The 20,568-nt window shown below is 39.1% G+C and overlaps 1 protein-coding gene across 3 annotated transcripts; it reads right to left on the bottom strand.

Moving 5' to 3' along the window:
• Positions 1–12,062: 12,062 nt before the first annotated feature.
• Positions 12,063–20,281, bottom strand: si:cabz01069013.3 (uncharacterized protein LOC796738 homolog). 3 transcript variants are annotated; one of them, XM_056455334.1, is made up of 4 exons: positions 20,107–20,281; positions 18,202–18,260; positions 17,960–18,109; positions 12,063–12,984 (listed from the first exon to the last, which is right to left on the bottom strand). In XM_056455334.1, the coding sequence occupies exons 3-4, from the start codon at positions 18,039–18,041 to the stop codon at positions 12,095–12,097; spliced, it is 972 nt and encodes a 323-aa protein (XP_056311309.1). In that variant the 5' UTR covers positions 18,042–18,109; positions 18,202–18,260; positions 20,107–20,281; the 3' UTR covers positions 12,063–12,094. The 3 variants fall into 3 exon arrangements, with proteins under 3 accessions (XP_056311309.1, XP_056311311.1, XP_056311310.1); XM_056455336.1 differs by having other exon boundaries at positions 18,198–18,260; XM_056455335.1 differs by lacking the exon at positions 20,107–20,281 and having other exon boundaries at positions 18,198–18,857.
• Positions 20,282–20,568: the final 287 nt, after the last annotated feature.

The following is a 20,568-nucleotide window of genomic DNA, read 5'->3' on the forward strand; positions in this document are numbered from 1 at the left end:
TTAAAACATAATTAAAAATCTTGACTTCCCATCATCCGTGTAGAAAACACGGCAGAATTAAAATGCAAAGCAAGATTACTACTCTAGGCTAGAGTACTACGTTACAATGAAACAACCATAATGCATTTCATTTAATACTGAAAACTAATTAAACCAGAATAATATATTATTATACCCCTCTCGTAATACTCATTTGTCATTTTATTTCTTACGTCCTTGACCAGCAAATCAGAAAAGTCCGCTGGCCAGCACTTTCCGTTTCGTTTTCAGAGCTGCTGCCAACTCCAGTCAAAAACAGCGCTCACCAGAGCGGAGTTGGACAGTTCCATTTTAATCAGTAAAATTAAATTACATTCATATTCCGCCTTACATCGTTACATGTTTTCAATGCAGTTTTTTTTTGCTGCTATCTCCGTGGTCTCTGGCCCAGCTTTACACACGCTCCGCCTATGCTGTTATGTCGTACAGGCCAGTAGCCAGCCTATTAAAATGGGTGGTTCTTTTTTCTCCCAAAAAAAAGTGGACCATTTTGCAGTTATTCGAGATTCAAATACTGCATTTTATCACGGTTTCGCGGTATTGTGATTACTGCTCTAAAATATGCTCTTTTTAAATCTCTGGGTTAAAAAAAAAAACATTTGAACACAATATATTTTATTTTGAGAAACATTCATAATATTTTAGGAGCAGTAAACACGTCAGGCTAAATAATATAAATGAATAATTGACTTCTTCTGTCTTCATTAGTTTTAAAAACACAGGTTTCTTTACAATTTAAAACGGCATCTTTGGATATTTTTGTCCTAAAAAACGAACAAAATAATAACGTGAATATAAAGTCGTACGCATACCTTAGGAACGGTACAGCAGAAAATTCTGACGATTTTAAAACCTTGACCTTTCCAAATCGCGGTATACCTTGAAAACAGTTATCGTCACATGTCTACAAACAACAAAAATTTTTAACACAGGCTCATTGTGAAAACGTAGCCCTGCGGACATTTCTGGATACAGCGAATTACGTAGGCGGAGGTACATATGGCTGCATTTCATTTTTTTAAACGAACGCTATGGGGGCGGTGTGACGCCGTTCCTTTTCGTGCTTACCAGCTGACCGACCGCTTACCTCCGTATGGACGGTATTCTGACTGCAAACAGTTTGTCCCGTTAGCGCGCCATGTACGTTGGCGGATTTGAGATGCAGAGAGGAGTTGACCACGAAGACGGGGGTTCGAGTCCAGTGAAGAGAAAGCAGAAAGTAGGTAAGACAAAAACAGAATCCAAAATATAAAACAAACAAGTGAATAGCAAGGTGAGGATGTGGTAAAAAAATCAGACGAGGGCTTTTATTTTTTTGGATTGCTTTTGAAACGTGTTGGTTGGGTTTAGGGAAGCGGGTAGGCGGGTCAATCGATAAAATTAGTTGGGTTTAGGGAAGGGGGAGGGTGGGTCAGCCGATCGTTCGCTCAGTCAGTCAGAAAGTCTGTCAAAAAGTGAGTCGACAGCGGCTTCTGGTGGGTTTACGTGAGAACAGCAGGCGCGAATGGCATTCGCGAGGGAAATTTGAGATCTCAAAAAGCGTACACGGCGACCTCTGGCGGATTCGCGAAAACAAACAGCTGAAAAACGTGCCGCCGGGACAATTTCGCGGTCTCCAGAAACGTCCGTGGAGGTACGTTTTCAAAATGAGCCTGGGTTGAAAAATTTCAATCTGTTAAAATTTGATTTAAATGAGAAACCTATAGCCTATAGGCAAATAACAAACTGGCCAGCTCATTTCCCCAATCAGAATTTGTTCATTTAAATAATAAAAGCCTTTTTTATTGGTTATTCTTCTAAAAGCCTATTTATTATTTTCACAATTTACTGTCAAAAATGAGACAAATGAGATCATACAGGAGCCAAATTCTGGACTTTGTCAGAAGGGGGGTGGGTCTTTCGAACCCCTGGGTATGGGCCTGCTGTAGTAGCCTACATCAATTAATTCAGACTACTGAATGTTAACTTTATAAACAATGACTAGCCCACTTCCCAATAGGTAAATAGCTACTAAATCATGTACTCGAGACCAGCGATACGCATATCCAGGCCCGTAGCCAGGTGGTTTGAAAGAACTACCCCACTAAAACAGTGTCCAGAAGTGCTGTTGACTTCTCTGGGCTCTGAGGCATCTGGGATGGACCATCACACAGTGGAAACATGTCCTGTGCACAGATGAATCAGTATTTCAGGTATTTTTCGAGAAAAATGGACAAAAATGGACCAAAAAAAGGATCATCCAAACTGTAAGCAGCAACAAGTCCAAATACCAGGTTCTCTCATGGTAAGGGGTTTTTGTTAGTGCCCTTGGCAAAGGTAACTCGCACTTCTGTGATGGCACCATGCTGAATAGTACTTAGAGATTTTGGAGCACAATGCCTTTGCCTTCTTTTCCAGGGACTTTTATATATATCCTCATTTCCTTTCTACAACTATCTTCGTCTGGAAGAAATCTCCCTCCTCCCACCTTTATCCAGAATGGGCAGCACGGTGGCTCAGTGACTAGCACTGTGGCCTCCAATACCAATGGCGTCGGGTCCTCGCTGGGCCATCTTGTATTTTTCTGTGCAGTTTGCACGTGGGTTTCCCCCGGCTTTCCCGGTTTCCTCCCACCATCCAAATGTGCTCTATATTATAGATTAAAACAAGCCTAAATCTTTTTTCTAATGTCTTACTCTCAGGAAATTTACCTTAGCCTCAGCAGCGGGGGAGTTTTGAGATCAACCTGAGCTCAATCTCCCCTCGCCCTGCGAAAGGATGGGTGGAGGTCTGGAGTCGAGGATCCCTCGAGCTCAGGGCTCTCTTCCGGGACAGCATGCCAAACAAGCTTTGTATAAATCATGAGCTAAGTGTGAACTCTTGAAACAGTCTTGAAGCAGTCCACTCTCAATTTGCATCTGCAATGTAGTAACAGCTATATTAATATTTGCGGTAATACTCAGAATCACAACAGTAATGTTTTTCACACAGTACATGAACATTACATGTGAGATCAACCTTTCATATATCCAAGAAACGACATCCCATGTTTAGCACACAATAAACATTTATAGATGTAGACACATACCTGGAAAAACAACAACAGACATTTAAGATCAGCTTCCTTTTAAATGTGTAGTATGTAAGTTTGACACCCAGAACTAGATATTGCACTGGTTCAGAACACGTTTTAACTTGGGCCTTCCTCTGACAACTCCACGCAAGCGCAGGTTGCCAGATTGATGACATCAACAAGAGTGTGCCTGACTATTAAGCCTAAAAGCTGAACAGTGACAGTGACTAGAACAGTGACTCTAACAAACATCAGTGTTTCAGCATATATGTTTAGTAACGTTAAAGAGGTTTAATATGTATTAATTACATTATAAACATTACCATTTCGCTGGAGTGCAGTGAGTGCACTATTCTGTGCTTCTTAATGGCTGTATTTAAATTTCTGCTGTGTTTTGTCTGGTGCAAAAATCCCAATTACTCATCACTGCAAATCCCATCATGTAGCATGTCGTTAGGACACGGGGTTACAGTAACCTTACATGTAACCTGCTCACCGAATGTTTACATTCATGTTATTTATATTATTTGCTAATTGATAACCACCTCAAACGGAGCTCTGAATCTGCATCTCTTTTCTAAGGCTGTTACTGTCCACCAGAGGTCGCATTTTGGTCGCGGACGCATACTTTGAGTCGCATACTTTTCCTGACTGAATGAATAAAATATGCTCTTTTCCCCCCAAGGCAACCCGGGGTGCTGAAATATAATTGGGTAAGCTGGCATTAGGCGGGTTAAAGCGACCAAAACAAAGACAGGCGTTTGGCACAGAACACATTTTCAAAGCAGAATATCTGACTTTAGCATTGTTTTTATTTAACATTTATTTTACCACACTATTTTCTATGGGCTTTATGTTTTTAGCTGCTGTTGCTTACAGGACTTGCATAACGTTACCTCTTTTCATCTTTTTATGTGCTTGAACTACTAAACAAATGCTTAGGACTATTTAACTGACTATGTTTTGATCATATTACTCTACTGATGCTGTTAAATTAAGTTGACGGAAGTTTTTGTGACTGTCTGAGCTATTAACAATTTAGACCCTTTTAATGTTGTCTATTCCACCAAATGTATAAGCTGACAAAACCCAGCAACTTATTTTAGATAAACCTTAGGTGTCATTCCGGACTGCTGAACGAATCACTGGAACTACCCTTCCTACACTTCAAGAACTGTACTCTTCCAGAGTGAGTAAAAGGGCTCGCAAAATCACTCTGGATGCCTCACACCCAGCACACTACCTGTTCGAACTGTTACCATCTAGTTGGCGCTTCAAAGCACCAAGCACAAAAACAGCCAGACACAGGAAAAGTTTCTTTCCTCAGGCTGTCTACCTTATGAACAGTTAAATATCCCCCTACTGTGCAATAAATATGTGCAATACTTTCTCATACGCACTTGTACACAGCACCTTATATCAATATACAATACAATACAATATCTCTGTGCTGCTGTTCTGTGCAGAGACACAGTGCTTCAGTTTGCTGTACCTCAGCAGACTTGTCAGTAAATGAATACACAAGAGCGTTGTACATCTGTCGCTTACTGAGATTAATTAGTCTGTTATGCACATACTTTGTTACTCAGTCATTGCATGAAGCAAAAATTCATAGGCAAAACCACAGCATATAGTTGAAACAAAAACTTGAGCACATTGACTTAGGCTTCATTCACAGGCTTGCGAGTTCTTTCTCTTTATGGTAAATAAATATAATTGTATCAGCTCACCTGTGATTTTGCGGTCACGAAATGTCATGATGCAACATATTACATGAAGTTGACCCTTGCTTCAGTCACTTCCAAGATGACCAAGCCACCTATTACCCACTCGGTTCCAGTCAAGTCAACTACAGTCTTTCCTGAAACCCCTGAATGCATTCCAGATACCTTTGAGACAGCCAAGTATTTTGCTGCAGTCAGTTGGACCCATTCCTGTATTCCAGCCTAGAGTCTGTTCCTTTCACTAAGTCAACAGGGTTTTCTGCCCCCTTGCCTAAATCAGCCAAGTTGATTATAGATACTAAACAGGCAATTATATGTGCTGTCTTATACAGAAGAGAAAGACGCATACCATACAGTCAACTGTCCCTCCTTTTCAAGTCCCATGTCCTTTGGTCCCAGAACCCAGTCAAGTGAATCTTTCCCAACTGTCTGTTTTTTTCTGTTGTGTTCACTGATGTCTTTCTGGCCAGTGGTGTCAAGACTGAAGTTCTGCCCTGTCAAGTTGTGCCAACAGAGGCCGTCTTTGAGTCACCTGCTTTATCTGATTTCACTAAAGCTGTTCCCGAGTCAGCCCGCTCACAAGGTTTTAGCCATGGATTTCAGCCCTGAGGTTCTTAGTCTGGCTATTATGATTACTGAGACAAGTACCCTGCGCTCCCTATCACAGCTAATGAGATCAGTATCAAGAAGTCCTTTGACTCCTCAGCAAAGGCCTTATCTTAGTCAATTGGCAGTCTTGTTAAGTGAACAGAAGATACTCTTTCATTTGTTCTTGCAATTAAATTTAAATGTCCAGAGCTTGTTCCCGCTCCAGAGAGAGCCATCCTAGAGCCCACTCCTCATCCGGAGAGCTAATCCAGAGCCTGCTACAGAGAGAGAGCCGTCCCAGAGCTTGCTCTTGCTCCTGAGAGAGCAGCCCTCGAGTTTGCTCCTGCTCCTGAGAGAGCAGCCCCTGAGCACAGTGCCAACTTAACCCCCTGAGTGTATTCAGGAGATATCTCCAGTCCCCAAGCACTCTGTAATAAAGACTTCAGCCCCAGAGCACAATACAGTGCTGACTTCAGTCCCTGGGTGTTTTCCAGAGATGGCTGGTGTCCCCAAACACGGTGTATCTAGGACTTCAGCTCTTGAGCACAGTCCAGTTTCAGCTCCAGCTCCTGTACCCTATCCAATGTCTACTCCTGTCTTTGAACCATATCCTGTTGCAATTAAGCCAGTTCCTGCAACCCTGGAGTGCTTCTCAGTATGTGTCAAAGACCCAAACTTATCTGCAAGTCTGTTGACTCTCTGTCCCATACACTCCACTCTTCATGTCGTCTGGCCCTCCAACCCAACCTTTTTTCCATCCTGCCAGTCCTGCCCCCTTTGATTCCTCCCTACCTTAGGTTTCCAAGTTTTGTTTCCCACTAGTTCTTCCCCTGGCTTTCCTGCCATACCTCTTAGGCTGGTTTGCCTGTTTTGTATACCAGAACGCATCCAATGGGGGAGGGATATTGTCATGGTTCTATGTAAGTTCTGTCTCTGTTGTATGTTTAATGTATCACTATTTGTCTTGTCATGTGCTTCTCTCTTCCTACCTCCTTTCCTATTTCCACGTTTAGCCTTCATCTAGGTCTCACTATTGTAACTGTCTTCACCTGGTCCTTGTGTGCTTTCCCTTTACATTGCAGATTTGTTTTGCGATTTGTGATTGTGGCATTTGAGATGAAGAGCAGAGGGTGGGTGGATGGGGGTGACTTTGTTTGAGATGAAGGGAGGGGGATGACGGTATCCGAGATAAAGAGTGGGTAATCAAACTGAAGCTCAAACATTTTATTTAATTCAAGTGAGATTTGGATATTTTTAGTCATGAACTATAAAAACTTCTCAAGTCATTGATCCGTGTTGCTTATTTACTTACTGAATGTGAATCTGTGTGTTTACAGTGTGGAACATGGAGGTGAAAAGAGGATTGCATCAGGATTGCAGAAATGTATGTCCACACACACACACATACAAAGCTTTAGTGAGTGTTGTTGTATTATAGACGTGTCTCTTTTCTTGTGTTCAGATGCCTGTTTTCTCACACTGGATCCAAACACAGCAAACAATGAACTCGTTCTGTCTGAGGAGAACAGAAAGGTGACTTGTGTGAGAAACAATTATATCCTGATCATCCAGACAGATTTGACTATCCTCAGGTGTTGTGCAGAGAGAGAGTGTGTGGACGCTCTTACTGGGAAATTGACTGGAGTGGGGATGTTGGTGTGTACATATCAGTGTCATATAAGAGCATCAGGAGGAAGGGAGATATTGAGTGCATGTTTGGACATAACGCTCAGTCCTGGTGTTTGATCTGCTCTTCCTCCAGTTTCTCATTCATGCATAATAACAGATGGACTGATCTCCCAGTAGAGTCAGTCAGCAGTAAAATAGGAGTGTTTGTGGACCACAGCGCAGGAACTCTGATCTTCTACAACATCTATAGAGACACAATGAGCCTCATCCACTCAGTCCAGACCACATTCACTCAGTCTCTCTGGCCTGGGTTTTATATTGATCCTGGATCATCAGTGAAACTGTGCTGAACACTGAGAGACTGAGGAGAGCTTTACCTATAATCCTCAAGACAATTCAAAACCACATTCTGCACACGATACAAAGCCCTGGCTGCAGAGGAAGAGGATACAGGTTTACTGGGCTGCGTGAAGTCCCAATCTGTCACCAATAGAGAATATGTGGTGCAATGAAGACACCTTAATGTTGCCTACCTTAAGACTTGTTTGCAGGAAGAATGGGACCAAAACACTTCATCACTTGATGTCTTCAGTCCCTAAATGTTTCTTGTGTTGTGAAAAGAAACGTAAAAACCATGAGCAACACATTAAATAACGTTTGTTGTATTGTCTGCAATGAAATACAAGTCAAAGTAAATTTAGAAATCACCACTTTTTTATTTTTTATGTCCATACTGTCCCAACTTTTTCGGTGTTTCAAGGTTTCTGAAGATCACAAGAGCTAAAAATAAAGCAAGTAAATAAACAAAGCATAATTTATGTGTAATGTTTGTCTATGCTGTTCTTATGTTAATTTATACTATGTTATTTATACTTGCTTACTCCCAGGGCTGTTTATCGAAGTTGGTACTTATCCACATCATGTTGGTGATTCGTAACATCTAATTTTTACGAGGTGGGTTGTCAGCCCAACGCTCAACCCCCAACCTGGAGGACCAGGACATACACACATACACTTCGGACAATTTAACTTATTCAAATTTCCTATAGCGCATGGACTTGTGGGGGAAACCGAAGCACCCTGAGGAGATGCACCACGGGGAAAACATGCAAACTCCACACGGAAACGCCAACTCACCCAGTCTGGGCTCAAACCGGTGATAATATATACTATATAATTTATAATAATTTATTTGTAAATTGCGTTTTAAATTAAAAAAAAAATATTTTAAATGGTCCGGCCCTTCTGGCATTTGCCAGAATTGCCAGATGGCAAGCCCACCCCTGGGGACTAATCAAAAATACTTTAGAATGAGCAAGCATAGGAGCAGCCATCTAAAAGTATTAGCCAATTACCTCTGTTTAATAATTAAGACTGATGAAAGTGTGACCACCAGGGACGCCATCGGCAGAGGCAATTCCTCTGAGCGACATGAGCACCTGAATGAACAAATGTAATAGTTATGAGTGAAGACAAAAGGTTCAAACATTCATCTAAATTATATTTTGTTATAATGTTCTTAATGTTTTGTGATTGGAGTCAGATAAAATGAAAGAAGATAAATATACTAATATTCTACACCACCTCATATGAAAATTGGAGTCAGATAGGTGTTAAATTTCACATGCCAAACACGCAGTGAACCTTCATCCGCCAGCGGACGCCTTCATTGGCACAACTGGTTGGACCTTACAGTTGCATTCTGTACAATTTGCAAATGCTCCATAGAATATTTCTTCAGACAAGTGTACAGAACATTACAACAGTCCAACCATGAAGAGATAAAGTCATGGACAAGCATCTCCATCTCTTCCTTTGAAACCATATTTCTGATTTTTGCATTGTTCCTCGGATAGAAAAAGCATGTACGAACAACATGACTAAAACAGAGCTCTATCAAAGATGACATCCAGATTTCTAAGGTCACTGCAGTATGAAGATGACAACCCCTAAAACTTGTCTAATATTTGGGGGGGGATGCTATCAGAAGCAAAAACAACTTCAGTTTTATCAGGTTTCAGTTGCAGAAAGTTGTCTGCCATCTGTTTGTTAATGGGGGACTAAACAATCCTGCAAGAGAGACCCTTTATCTAGCCTGTCAGGGCTAAAAGAAAAACATAATTGCACATCATCTGCATGGCAATCATAAGATATAACTTTAAAACTACTAATAATCTTGCTGAGAGGAAGCATATATGAATTAAACATTCCATCGCAGCAAATCGGATCGAGAACATAGTATGGCTGCTGACACCGCAATTGTGGACAGACTTAGTAACAGTAAAGTGGTGCAAACAATAAAAACAAATCAAGGTGAGCATCTAGCCACAGTGGTGAGGCCGAACACAGGTGCCATGCCATCAACTGGAAGTCAAGAAAGATACAATGGGCACGAGAGATATTCCTTCAAATTCATTTGCCTGACCAATTTCAAGAATGGGATGTAGAACGCAGAAACTGGAAGCTGTGTGGTGCAGGGCTTTGACTAAAGGCAACAAATCGAAACATCTACATACAAAGGCATGATAAACAAAGGACATGAGTGTTGTTCTTGATGTCAATGATAGTGTGTACATGCTTAGCAAGATTGTTCTAATGTTGGTAAAACAGCAAAAGGTTTGTTTCTTGCCTGAGTAATGTCAGTCAGTCAGTGCCAGCGTTAGACCTTGGTATGCAATGTCTGCAGTATGAACTTGAGACTTGCATGTTTGCGTATGTCCAGACAGTCTTGCTGACTATTATCCATTGCCTGTGTACAGAAAGGTTGATCTTGATCTTGATCTTGCTTCATCATTCTGACTGTCTAGGTGAAAAGTGATGGAGGAGATATTAAAAGGCACCCTTCCCCATCTGGATAGGATGACTGAGAAGAGGATTTGAAAATTTGTCCTGAATGGGAATAAGGGAGATTGATGACTTAATGTACATAAAGGAGGAGGATATCAAACATCTCACGTCAAAAGCTGATTGCAGAAAACTCTTGAAAGTAGATAATTGTTGAATAGGAGAGGACATGATGGCAGGGGTTAGATCCAAATGCAGGTTCATTGGAAGAATGGTGAACACAACCAATGGTACTCAACAACAGTAAAGAGTACACCGAGAAAAAAAGTTGATGGGTCGAGATAGGCAGCAAAGAAACAAAAAACTAGATTAACAGTCCAAGGGTAAAAAAAATTGTGGTGCAGCAACAGTTAAACAGGACTTATAGTGCATAATATTATAGTTTCATGTAACAAAGGAACAACAGGATATTTGTTGCCAGCAAGTTAGTTAATTTAACAAGAATCTTTTTAACATTTAGACTTATTTCGTCTTTGACTCGACAGGTAGACCCTGGCGTGATCTCGCAGAACGTTTCAGGCAAGTTTTCAAAAGAGATGCTAAATCCTAAAGGAAATTTCAATACCTTCTTAAGACTTTTTAAAGACCTTCTCAGAACATTTTAAGACCTCATCGCCACTTCAAGTTCTAATCAGTATCAAAAATTCAACTTAATAACAACAATAAACAGTTGTTAATAATAATACAACAATAATCAGTTGTTAATAAACAGTTGTAGTTAAATAAATCAATGGAGCACAACCGTGCAACAGAACTCGGATACGCTCGGAAGAAACAAACCTTGATAGAATAAATTACGTGATTGTTTTCTGCGACAGGCTTCAGCCACGGTTTAATCTAGTCTTCCTCATTATCCCATATTGCCGTCTGTTTTTCTCTATGGCAGGGCTATTCAATTAGTTTGTCACGGGGGCCGGTTCATGAAAAGCATCCCAAATGAGGGGCCGGAGAGATATGACCTGCAATATAAGTGACGACAACAGCAATATAGGAATATATAAACACACAACCATATGTTGTATTTTTGCTCCTTAAGACACCCACGTGTTATTTTTCGACATTGAAATGTTAATATATTGTATTTTAAAACTACACAATATCACTGTATTATTATTATTATTATTATTATTATTATTATTATTATTATTACAAACATTCAAATGTTGTATTTCGAAGCACAACATTTGCAGTGCGTTGCTTATGTAGGCTTCTACATTCAGACACATTCATATGTTATGTTTTGAGCTGCATAACAATTAGGGATGCAACGATTATAGATATTGGTTGTACGATTATATAGTCTGAAGAATAATCATGGTTTCACAGTTATCACATCTAATGTAAATTTAGGATTTATATTAGGTAAGCATTTAAATGAACTGTTGTTATCATCTGCGTTCATACATACTTAATCATTTTAATTGTGTAATAATTCGTCTAACATATCTTTCGTTTACATTGCACTGATAGTCACACACAACTCTCACCGCAACGGCATGAGATGTTTTCTACTCGGTGTGTCTGGAAGGCGCATCGCTCCGCTTGCGCGCACATATTGGCATATATTCTAATATTGGAAATAACGAACTTGTGCACGAAAAAGACGCGATATGTGAATGGCCCGTTGCTATAGTTAATCCGGTGTGCGTGCTTATTAGCCTTGGTGTATAAGCTCGGAACTTTAAACTAGCGCACAGCTGGCAGCAGTTTCGCTTCGTGCAACAGAATGCGGCATTAAGAAGCCTTTAAGCTCGAGTATCCTAATGTCTTCGGCTGCTCGCACCACTCACTCGCTTAAAGTCAGGTGACTCATACTCTGCACAGCCTTCAACTGCAGCTCGTGCTGTATTGAACAGATGCATGTCACTGTAGTGCCCGGTTTTTGACTATACTAAATTTATTTTTTATGCCTTGGTCACACTATTTGGAAGACCGGAACAAATTGCCTTGCGGGCCGCCAATTGAATAGCCCTGCTCTATGGTTTCGCTACATGTGGAGAGCGGGTTTGGTCGCAAATTACTTGACATCACCCAATTGAGCAAAATAAATCCATTTATGCTTTTTTGGAGTCAAACACTTTGGACAACGTTTGAACAAAATTTAAGACCTTGTAAAAATGGGATTAAGACTTTAAGGGCATTAATTTTCTCCCTGAAATAACTAAGCGCAGTCAGTCGACAAAATGTGAATTTCGCCATTTTATTGAACGTTTACGGTTTAGTCAATCAAACATTCAGGTCGACATGTGAATTCTTCTCGCTCTGATGACTCGTGAATTCTCAAATGGGAAGAAAGTGTTTTTTTAGCTCTGAAACTCACACCACACACGTGGCAGGTGAAATTCTTTTCTCCAGTGTGAACGAACATGTGCGCTGTAAGGTTCGTTTTTACCCTGAAACTCCATCCGCACTGTTGGCAGCTGTAAGGTTTTTCTCCGGTGTGAATGCTCATGTGGACTGAAAGACCCCCTAGTTGTCTGAAACTCTTCCCACACTCTTGGCAGATGAAAAGCTTCTCTCCGGTGTGAATTCTCATGTGGATTTTAAGGTTCTGAGCTTGAGAAAAACCCCTTCCGCACTCTTGGCAGATGAAAGGCTTCTCTCCTGTGTGAACAGTGGAGTGGATTTTAAGTTGTCCTGTTTGAGCAAAACTTTTTCCACATTGTTGGCAGGTGAAGGGTTTCTCTCCGGTGTGAACTCTCATGTGGAGCTTGAGTTGTTCTTTTCGAGCAAAAGTCTTTGGACACTGTTGGCAGCTGAAAGGTTTTTCTCCGGTGTGAACTCTCCTGTGCCGCTCGAAGTATCCCCATGTATTGAATTTCCTTCCACACAGCTGGCATGTAAAAAAGCCATCTATAAAGTGTGTTAGCATGTGCTTTTTAAAGGTGCTTTTAAGTTTGAAACCTTTTTCACACTCGTAGCATATGAAAGACAAGACTCCAGCGTGAAAGCTCATGTGAGAATCCAGATATTGTTTTAATGGAAAAGTTTTTCCACACAGTTTGCAGGAGTGCTGTTTCTCTCCACAGTGACTACCCGTATGAGTATTCAAGGATTCTCTGCTTGAGAAGCTCTTTTCACACTGATCACACACAAATGGCTTCAGGTCTAGGGCAAAAAAGACAGTGACATGTTATTCCAGTTTATTGGCAACATCGAAACACTTATAGCAGGGGTCGCCAAGCTCGATCCTGGAAGACTGGAGTCCTTGCAGACTTCAGCTCCAACTTGCCTGGACATTTAAAGTATACCTAGTAAGACCTTGATCAGTTGAGTTTGATTAGGGTTGGAGCTAAACTCTGCAGGACACCAGCCCACCAGGAACAAGTTTGATGACCACTGGTTTAGAGAATCAAAACAACATTACCATCATTTAGAGCACAGGTGTCAAACTCGGTTCCTGAAGGGCCGCAGCTCTACACAGTTTAGTTCCAACCCTGCTTCAATACACTTACCTGTAGGTTCAAACGAGCCTGAAGGTCTTAATTACTTTGATCAGCTGTGTTTAATTACGGTTAAAGCTAAACTATGCAGAGCTGCTGCCCGCCAAGAACTGGATTTGACACCTGTGATTTAGAGCATAGGTCTTGACCTCAACTCATGGAGGGCCGCAGCTCTGCAGTTTTGCTCCAACCCTAATCAAACACAGCTGATCCAACTAATCAAGACTACTAGAGACTATTAAGCAGGTGAGTTGGAGATGAACTGTGCAGAGCTGCGGCCCTCCAGGAGTTTGAGCCCATTGATTGAGAACATCAGAAACATGTTTATAAAGCAAAATTTTGGTCCCCAAATTTTTTTCTGTGAGGGCCACATAATTTTGCCTGACTTTAATTAGAGATGGTTCAGTCTGTAACTAAATAATACAATCAGTATTATCATAGAGATTCTATTATGTTTTTTAAGGTATTTATTATGCCTTATGCTAGGTAATAGATAATATACTTTATTATGCACTGTGCAAATAAACGAGCATTACTTTAATATATAGCCTTTTAAAATAATATAGATCATCATGACATTTTTTTTTTTCATATTCAATGACAAACAGAACTTTCTTTGCACTGAACAAAATATAATCTGAATCAAAGGGGGTGGGTGGGGGGCTTTTCCACTGATTGTGATTGTATGTCATGCTAAAACGTACCATCAAAGTCTATAAAATCAAGTCTACAACTCTTAGTCAAAAATTGCAACAGCTAATTCTAATGCTGCGTTCACACCAGTTCACCACGCATGGATAAAATCACGCTATTCAGACGTAAATACACCTGAAAATGGTTTACTCGCTCCATTCACACCTCAAATTTGCTTCATTCGCATGTCAAATTCACTTGAAAATAGATGCAGATTCGCACCATGGGCAGGGCTTCTGTCTGCCCAGCGACTCTAGTTTCGTTGCTAAATGGCAAACTCGGATTTTATTGAGAGAATAGCTGCGTTTATGTGCTTTGGGATGGCTATAATCAGCGTATATATTCATTTGGCACAATGTCTGCGTCCACTAGATCCAGAAACTGTACCTGGATGATGGAGGCTTTTAGCCGAGCCCAGTTTGATGAACTGTTCTCCGGTGTCGGCAGGAGGATTCCCCTCGGGACACCAACAACAGGCGCTATGTCATAACATTTTCCAACTCGAGCGATACGTGCACTAAGCATGTCAAACGCACAAAATGCTCAACTTGCGCCGATTCATTCGCGTCTTTGCATTGATTAACCTTGTAAATCACTTGCGCTTGACGCTTCTTCCGCGTCTTATGTGAACGCAGCATAACACTACCTTGTGGAACAGTATGCAGGGAAGGAGACCAGAGGCCAATATATGACTGGCTGCGAGGTGCATCAAGTTAGTTGCTCTGCTTTTTCCAATGGCAAGTAATACAGACTCTTTAATCCCCCTGGAAATGAAATAATCTCTGCAACCATTCTGTTGGCAGGTGAATCTAACAAACCATTAGGCTACATTTATAACAAACGCCTTGTTTGCCCTGGGGTATCGCACCGTACTGTACAATTATGGCCCGTTTCCACTGAGTGGTACGGTTCGGTACGCTTTTATGGCCGTTTCCACTGTGAAAAAGCGTACCGTACCACTTTTTCGGCACCCTTTCGAAAGGGTACCAAACCCGAGAAAGGGTACCAAAAGGCGGAGCCACACGCGCAGCTGAACACTATTGGTTTACAGAGATACGTCATTCGCTTACGCAACAAGCCAGAATGAAAACAAAAAACCCGCCATGTTTGAAATACACACACAGCGAGAGATTACAGCGGAATTATAAATACATATAATAACGAGCCATGGTCGATCTGGGCTCAAACAAACCTTGTCGTCGTCTTGATGAACAGCCACAAAGCCAAGAAGAAGAGCAGATTTACCCTGTGCCCCGTAGTTTTTTACGAGCCAGTCTGAGGTGCGAGCGGTTTCGCTTTCTTGCTAGCGCTCATGCGCGTCTAACATTATATCTGACATAACAAACTTCTTGAGCTGATGATAATAACCTGCGCTTGATTATTGACGTGCTTTTGAAACCCGGTCCTGTCAGACACAGACAAACGCAAGAGTGAAGCGCGAAAAGCAAAGGAGAAGCCGTAAAAAAAGGAGCACATTATTATTCAGCAAACATGAACAAAATGCCATGATTAACTAACTTATTATCTTCACCTTTTGGACTAATATGAACTCAGAATGATGGAATTGCTCTCTAACAGAGGCTACATGTGCTGCTGAAGATTACATACACAGATAAGAGGTTTTCACTGACTGTAGGCTATATTTTGTGTTGTTTTGAACCTAAATACTGACGACATGTCTGCTATATGTAGTTCTTCTGTAATTAATAACATATCGGAGACTGTAAGGGTCTGTATGTGTTTATATATGTTCATTTATTTAATAATTACAGACGTTACAGTAGGCTGTTTCACACTGTCTTTGATCTGCAGTTATAATCAACTTACGTTCATTGAAAAGTTAGTAATAAACATTTCTACACAAGTGTTTATGTGTGTAAAGCATCTGTTTTATGAGAAGAGCTTCTCATATGATATGTAAGTGACCCATACAGCTTTATTGTAGACATTTCCTCGAGGGAGAATGACGTCGACTGAAACTTTCAGTCATACACCACGCCCACCAAAAGGGTACCCTTGTTAGTGTAAACGCAAGCCTGATAAAGGTGACACGTACCAAACCGAACCGTACCGTACCAGTCAGTGGAAACGAGCCATTAGGTACAGGACACCCTGATTAGGCTTGCATTTCCAATGTCAACAGTATGCTTGGCAAGCATGGTGTACGAGAGAAAGTTGCTCGAAGAGGAAAACGATTCACTCGGCCCTTCCTCTGACGACTCGCGCAAGTTCAGGTTGCCAGATGGATGACTTCAACTGTATACACAACACAATGCTTATTTCCCTTTACTATAAAATGACTATAGTATTTTAAACGTGCAACACCTGGTTTTATTGGATTTTTAGTTTTTGCTGTTATATACTATAAGTTGTTTGGGTTTTGTACAGCATATTATTTACTGTAAATACCTGAACAATTTTTTGTTAAGGTCTGGTTTTGTGGTGACTCTAAAATTAAAGTAATATTATCTTAATTCAAGTGATGAAAGATTGCAATGTTAACAGTGAACAGAGCTACTGTAAGGTCGCACCTGCTTGGAATAAATGCTTGAAAATGATTTAGTTGAAAATGTCGATTAGAAACTTAAGTAATCAGTTACTTTACTTTACTACAATACTTACTACTTTTTAAATCGGGTCATTTGTAATCGGTTGCATTTCCAAAGTAACCTCCCCAACACTGATAATGGCTAAAACAAAAAGAACAGACAGTGCGAGCTGTCTTTTGAACACAGCTTTAAAAAAAAAAACCTTTGTATTGTGCTCGAAAGATATCATTATATGGCATAGCCTTTATTAGTAGGGTTCCCACTTATTTTGTACTGCAAACATACAGTTGAAGTCCGAATGAATAGCCCCCTTTGAATTTCTTTCAAATTTCTCCCCAATGATGTTTAACAGAGCAAGGAAATTTTCACAGTATGTCTGATAAGATTATTTCTTCTGGGGAAAGTCTTATTTGTTTTATTTTGGCTAGAATAAAAAGCAGTTTTTTATTTTTAAGTACCATTTTAAGGTCAAAATTATTAGCCCCTTTAAGCTATATATTTTTTCGATATTGTATAATGATGGTTTGTTCTGTAGACTAACTTGCCTAATTACACTAACCTGCCTAGTTAACCTAATTAAGCCTTTAAATGTCACTTTAAGCTGTATAGAAGTGTCTTGAAAAATATCTAGTCAAATATTATTTACTGTCATCATGACAAAGAGAAAATAAATCAGTTATTAGAGATGAGTTATTAACACTTATGTTAGAAATGTGTTGGAAAAAACATATCTCTGTTAAACAGAAATTGGCGGGGGGCTAATAATTCAGTGGGGCTAATAATTCTGACTTCAACTGTAGCTTGTAAATAAAGTCTATGTATACACTGGAAAAAAGTATTCAAAGACGATTCCTTGGATTTATTAATTTTAAGTTAAGCTGTTGTAAACAAATTATTTTGGCTGAATTTAAACAAACAAATTTACCTGAACATTAGTACATTTTTTTTTTATTCAACACTATTATATTGGTTTTCAACAATTTTGCAGACATCATTTTTTTCAGTGTATGCTTCACATAAGACAGATCTGTACTAATCTCTGTGCGTTTTACCTGACTTATAATTTCCCTTAATGCACATCAAGGAAATTATATTTTATTTATGATTTTTTTTTCTGAAGGTTATGTGACGCTTGATCTGTTTTTTAATTTGCTTGTTGTGCTCGTAGAGTGTAATATACAGTATTTTTTTCTGTAACATTAATTACTGCCTTTATAATTTGAATATATTTAATATGTAGCTCGTTTTTAAGAAAGAAAATTGACATCCCTAATATACAGTGCATAATCAAGTGGTAGAAGTGAGTTGAGCCGCTTATTTACGTAAACATAATTCATTAGTTGAATAATTCATGCAGAGGTGAACGTTGAGAAACAAGCTTCGAGAATAAAAACCGACCTGTTTGTTCCTCAGCATCTTCTCGTTTGACTATTATTTCTTCAATCTTCACGTCTTCCCTCTCCTCTTTAATGAACTCCATCTTTATAATAGTGTGTCGCGGAGATCATTCACTTCAGCGGGTGTTTTCCTCTGTGTTTGGACACGGTCCTGTTTTAGATAAATAAATTAAAATAATTAATATAAGCTAGCTTACAAAAATGAAAATATTCTCCATTGACTTAGATGTATTTTTCACCTACTATGGAAATCATTGAAGACCATCAGTGGCGTTGCAACCGGGGGGGATACGTCACCCTCACTTTTAGAGACAGCCCATTAGAAACAGGTGATTGATAATTATATGAACGTAAACATTAGGATCTCAAACAGCTGGAGACCATAAACTCTTTGGCTTGTTGTTATATAATTTTAGTGATTAGAATAATAGCAGAAGAGTCAATATGAATGACTTCTCATTTTTGGAAGAACTAATATTAACAGAAAGAAGAGATAAATGCTATTTAAATGTCTCACTCGGCTCTTTAATTCAGTATTCAGCACTAACAGAGATGGGAAGTAACGAAGTAAAAATACTTTGTTGCTGTACGCAAGTAGGTTTTGCTGGTATCAGTACTTTACTCCACTATTTGTTTTTCTGAAAACTTTACTTTTACACAAATATCTGTATTTTCTACTCCTTACATTTTTAAATCGGGGTCGTTACTTTCGTTTTAATATGTTATGTTGTACGATCTATATTATGTCTTATCATACATTATTAAAATGTATTGGACTTTATCCAGTCAATAAAATATACACAATACTCGGAAAATAAATATACGGAACAAAAAACAATTATTGAACTCATATGAGCTGCAAGAGTGTGCTGTTTGCTGAAAATAAAGCAACTTTGGCATAACGCAAACAACATTTGTAGTCAAATACATTCATTTTGTTTATTTTCTCAAAGGAAAAACATGAAATATGTTTTGGACAAAATGAAGTGTTAAATTTAAGACATTTATTAGTTATTAATATATAGACAGAATTAGGTTTTAGAATATATGAACTACTACAGCAGCTGTTGTTCTTAAACAAGTTAAGTTTATAATATATATATATACACACACAATAAAATATATATATATATATATATATATATATATATATAGAGAGAGAGAGAGAGAGAGAGAGAGAGAGAGAGAGAGAGAGAGAGAGAGAGAGAGAGAGAAATGCAAGTTATTTTGTATAAATGTAAACATGATGTGCGGTGTGGTTACCACCATGAAACTAAAACATGTAGTAGTAATGAATACTTTACTTAAGTACATATTTCAGGCTGTTCTTCTTTATTTTTACTTGAGTACAAAAGTGTAGTCAGTACTTCAACTTTTACCAGAGTCGTTTTAAATAGGAGTATCTGTGCTTCTACTTGAGTAAAGGATGTGTGTACTTTTGCCATCTCAGCACTAATGAAGGAGTCTGACGGTTAATCTCCTTTTTTGGCAAAAACTACAACTGCAAATTCATTAAATAACGCAAGTTATGCGTACTTATTTGGTATAATGTCAAGTAAATTATGTTAAATCATTGATTCAGTTGTCTCAGGGTTTTTTTTCACTACAGTGACTGAATTTATAATCAAATAATACATTAACTTGACATTCAAAAAATAAAAACATGGTCAATGTAGTTAATTTAAATCACGCTAACCACAAACTATCTACTAAAGATAAATCAACATAAGCATATTTTAACCATTTAGAGGTAAAGTTAGTTTTATATTCGGATATTCAGACATTCTGCTTAATAATATAATTCCAGAAAAGTATTTATTGCCAATTCTAAATAGGGAAATCATATTAGCACCATAGTACAACCATAGTGTTAGTGAAGCCATAACGTTACTAGCATGCTAATTCTGACAGAAAATTCAAAATAGCCTGGTAAAACAATATAGAGACGGTTAAACGAACGAATTTACAACCAACTTTACCTCAATATTTTCACCATGGTATTTGTAGTACAACGTTACTGGCGATCTTATAAATGGTAGTCAACAAGACAAACACTATAAACACTACACGTTTACTATAGTAGAGCCGTGGTTACACTTTGTAAAGGATGTCAATTGATATAAACAGTTTTATGCTTAAAACACAAACCTTTCTCCAGCCGAGTCATAGCCAGTCTGTAAAGCCACAACGGATGCAGCAAACACGGACGCAGACTTAAGGGCATCATATTAAAGCCATAATAAAAGTCCCGTTCACCGTATGACGGCAGGGATGTCCAAACTTAACTCGGCCTTGGAGAGTTTAGCTCCAACTTGCTTCAACGAACCTGTCAGGAAGTTTTTAGTTATATCTAGTATGAGCTTGATTTAGCTGGTTCAGGGGTGTTTTGATTAAGGATGGAACTCTTCAGGACACCGGCACTGTCCAGGTATAAATACTGGTATGAGGTCTAAAATCACAGTAATCAACAGCCAATAAATATATATACATATTACACACATACACACACATATATATATATACATATTATATATATATATATATATATATATATATATATATACTATATATATATATACACACACACACACACATTATATATACAATATT

This window comes from Danio aesculapii, chromosome 4 (genome assembly GCF_903798145.1).
Source record: "Danio aesculapii chromosome 4, fDanAes4.1, whole genome shotgun sequence".
In the NCBI taxonomy this organism is placed as follows: Eukaryota; Metazoa; Chordata; class Actinopteri; order Cypriniformes; family Danionidae; genus Danio; species Danio aesculapii.

Coding starts and splice junctions, on each gene's coding strand:
- si:cabz01069013.3 (XM_056455334.1), bottom strand. CDS start 18,041: ATGGAGTTCATTAAAGAGGAGAGGGAAGACGTGAAGATTGAAGAAATA. Junction 12,985..17,959: donor AGATGCTGAGGAACAAACAG/GTCGGTTTTTAT, acceptor TTTTTGCCCTAG/ACCTGAAGCCATTTGTGTGT.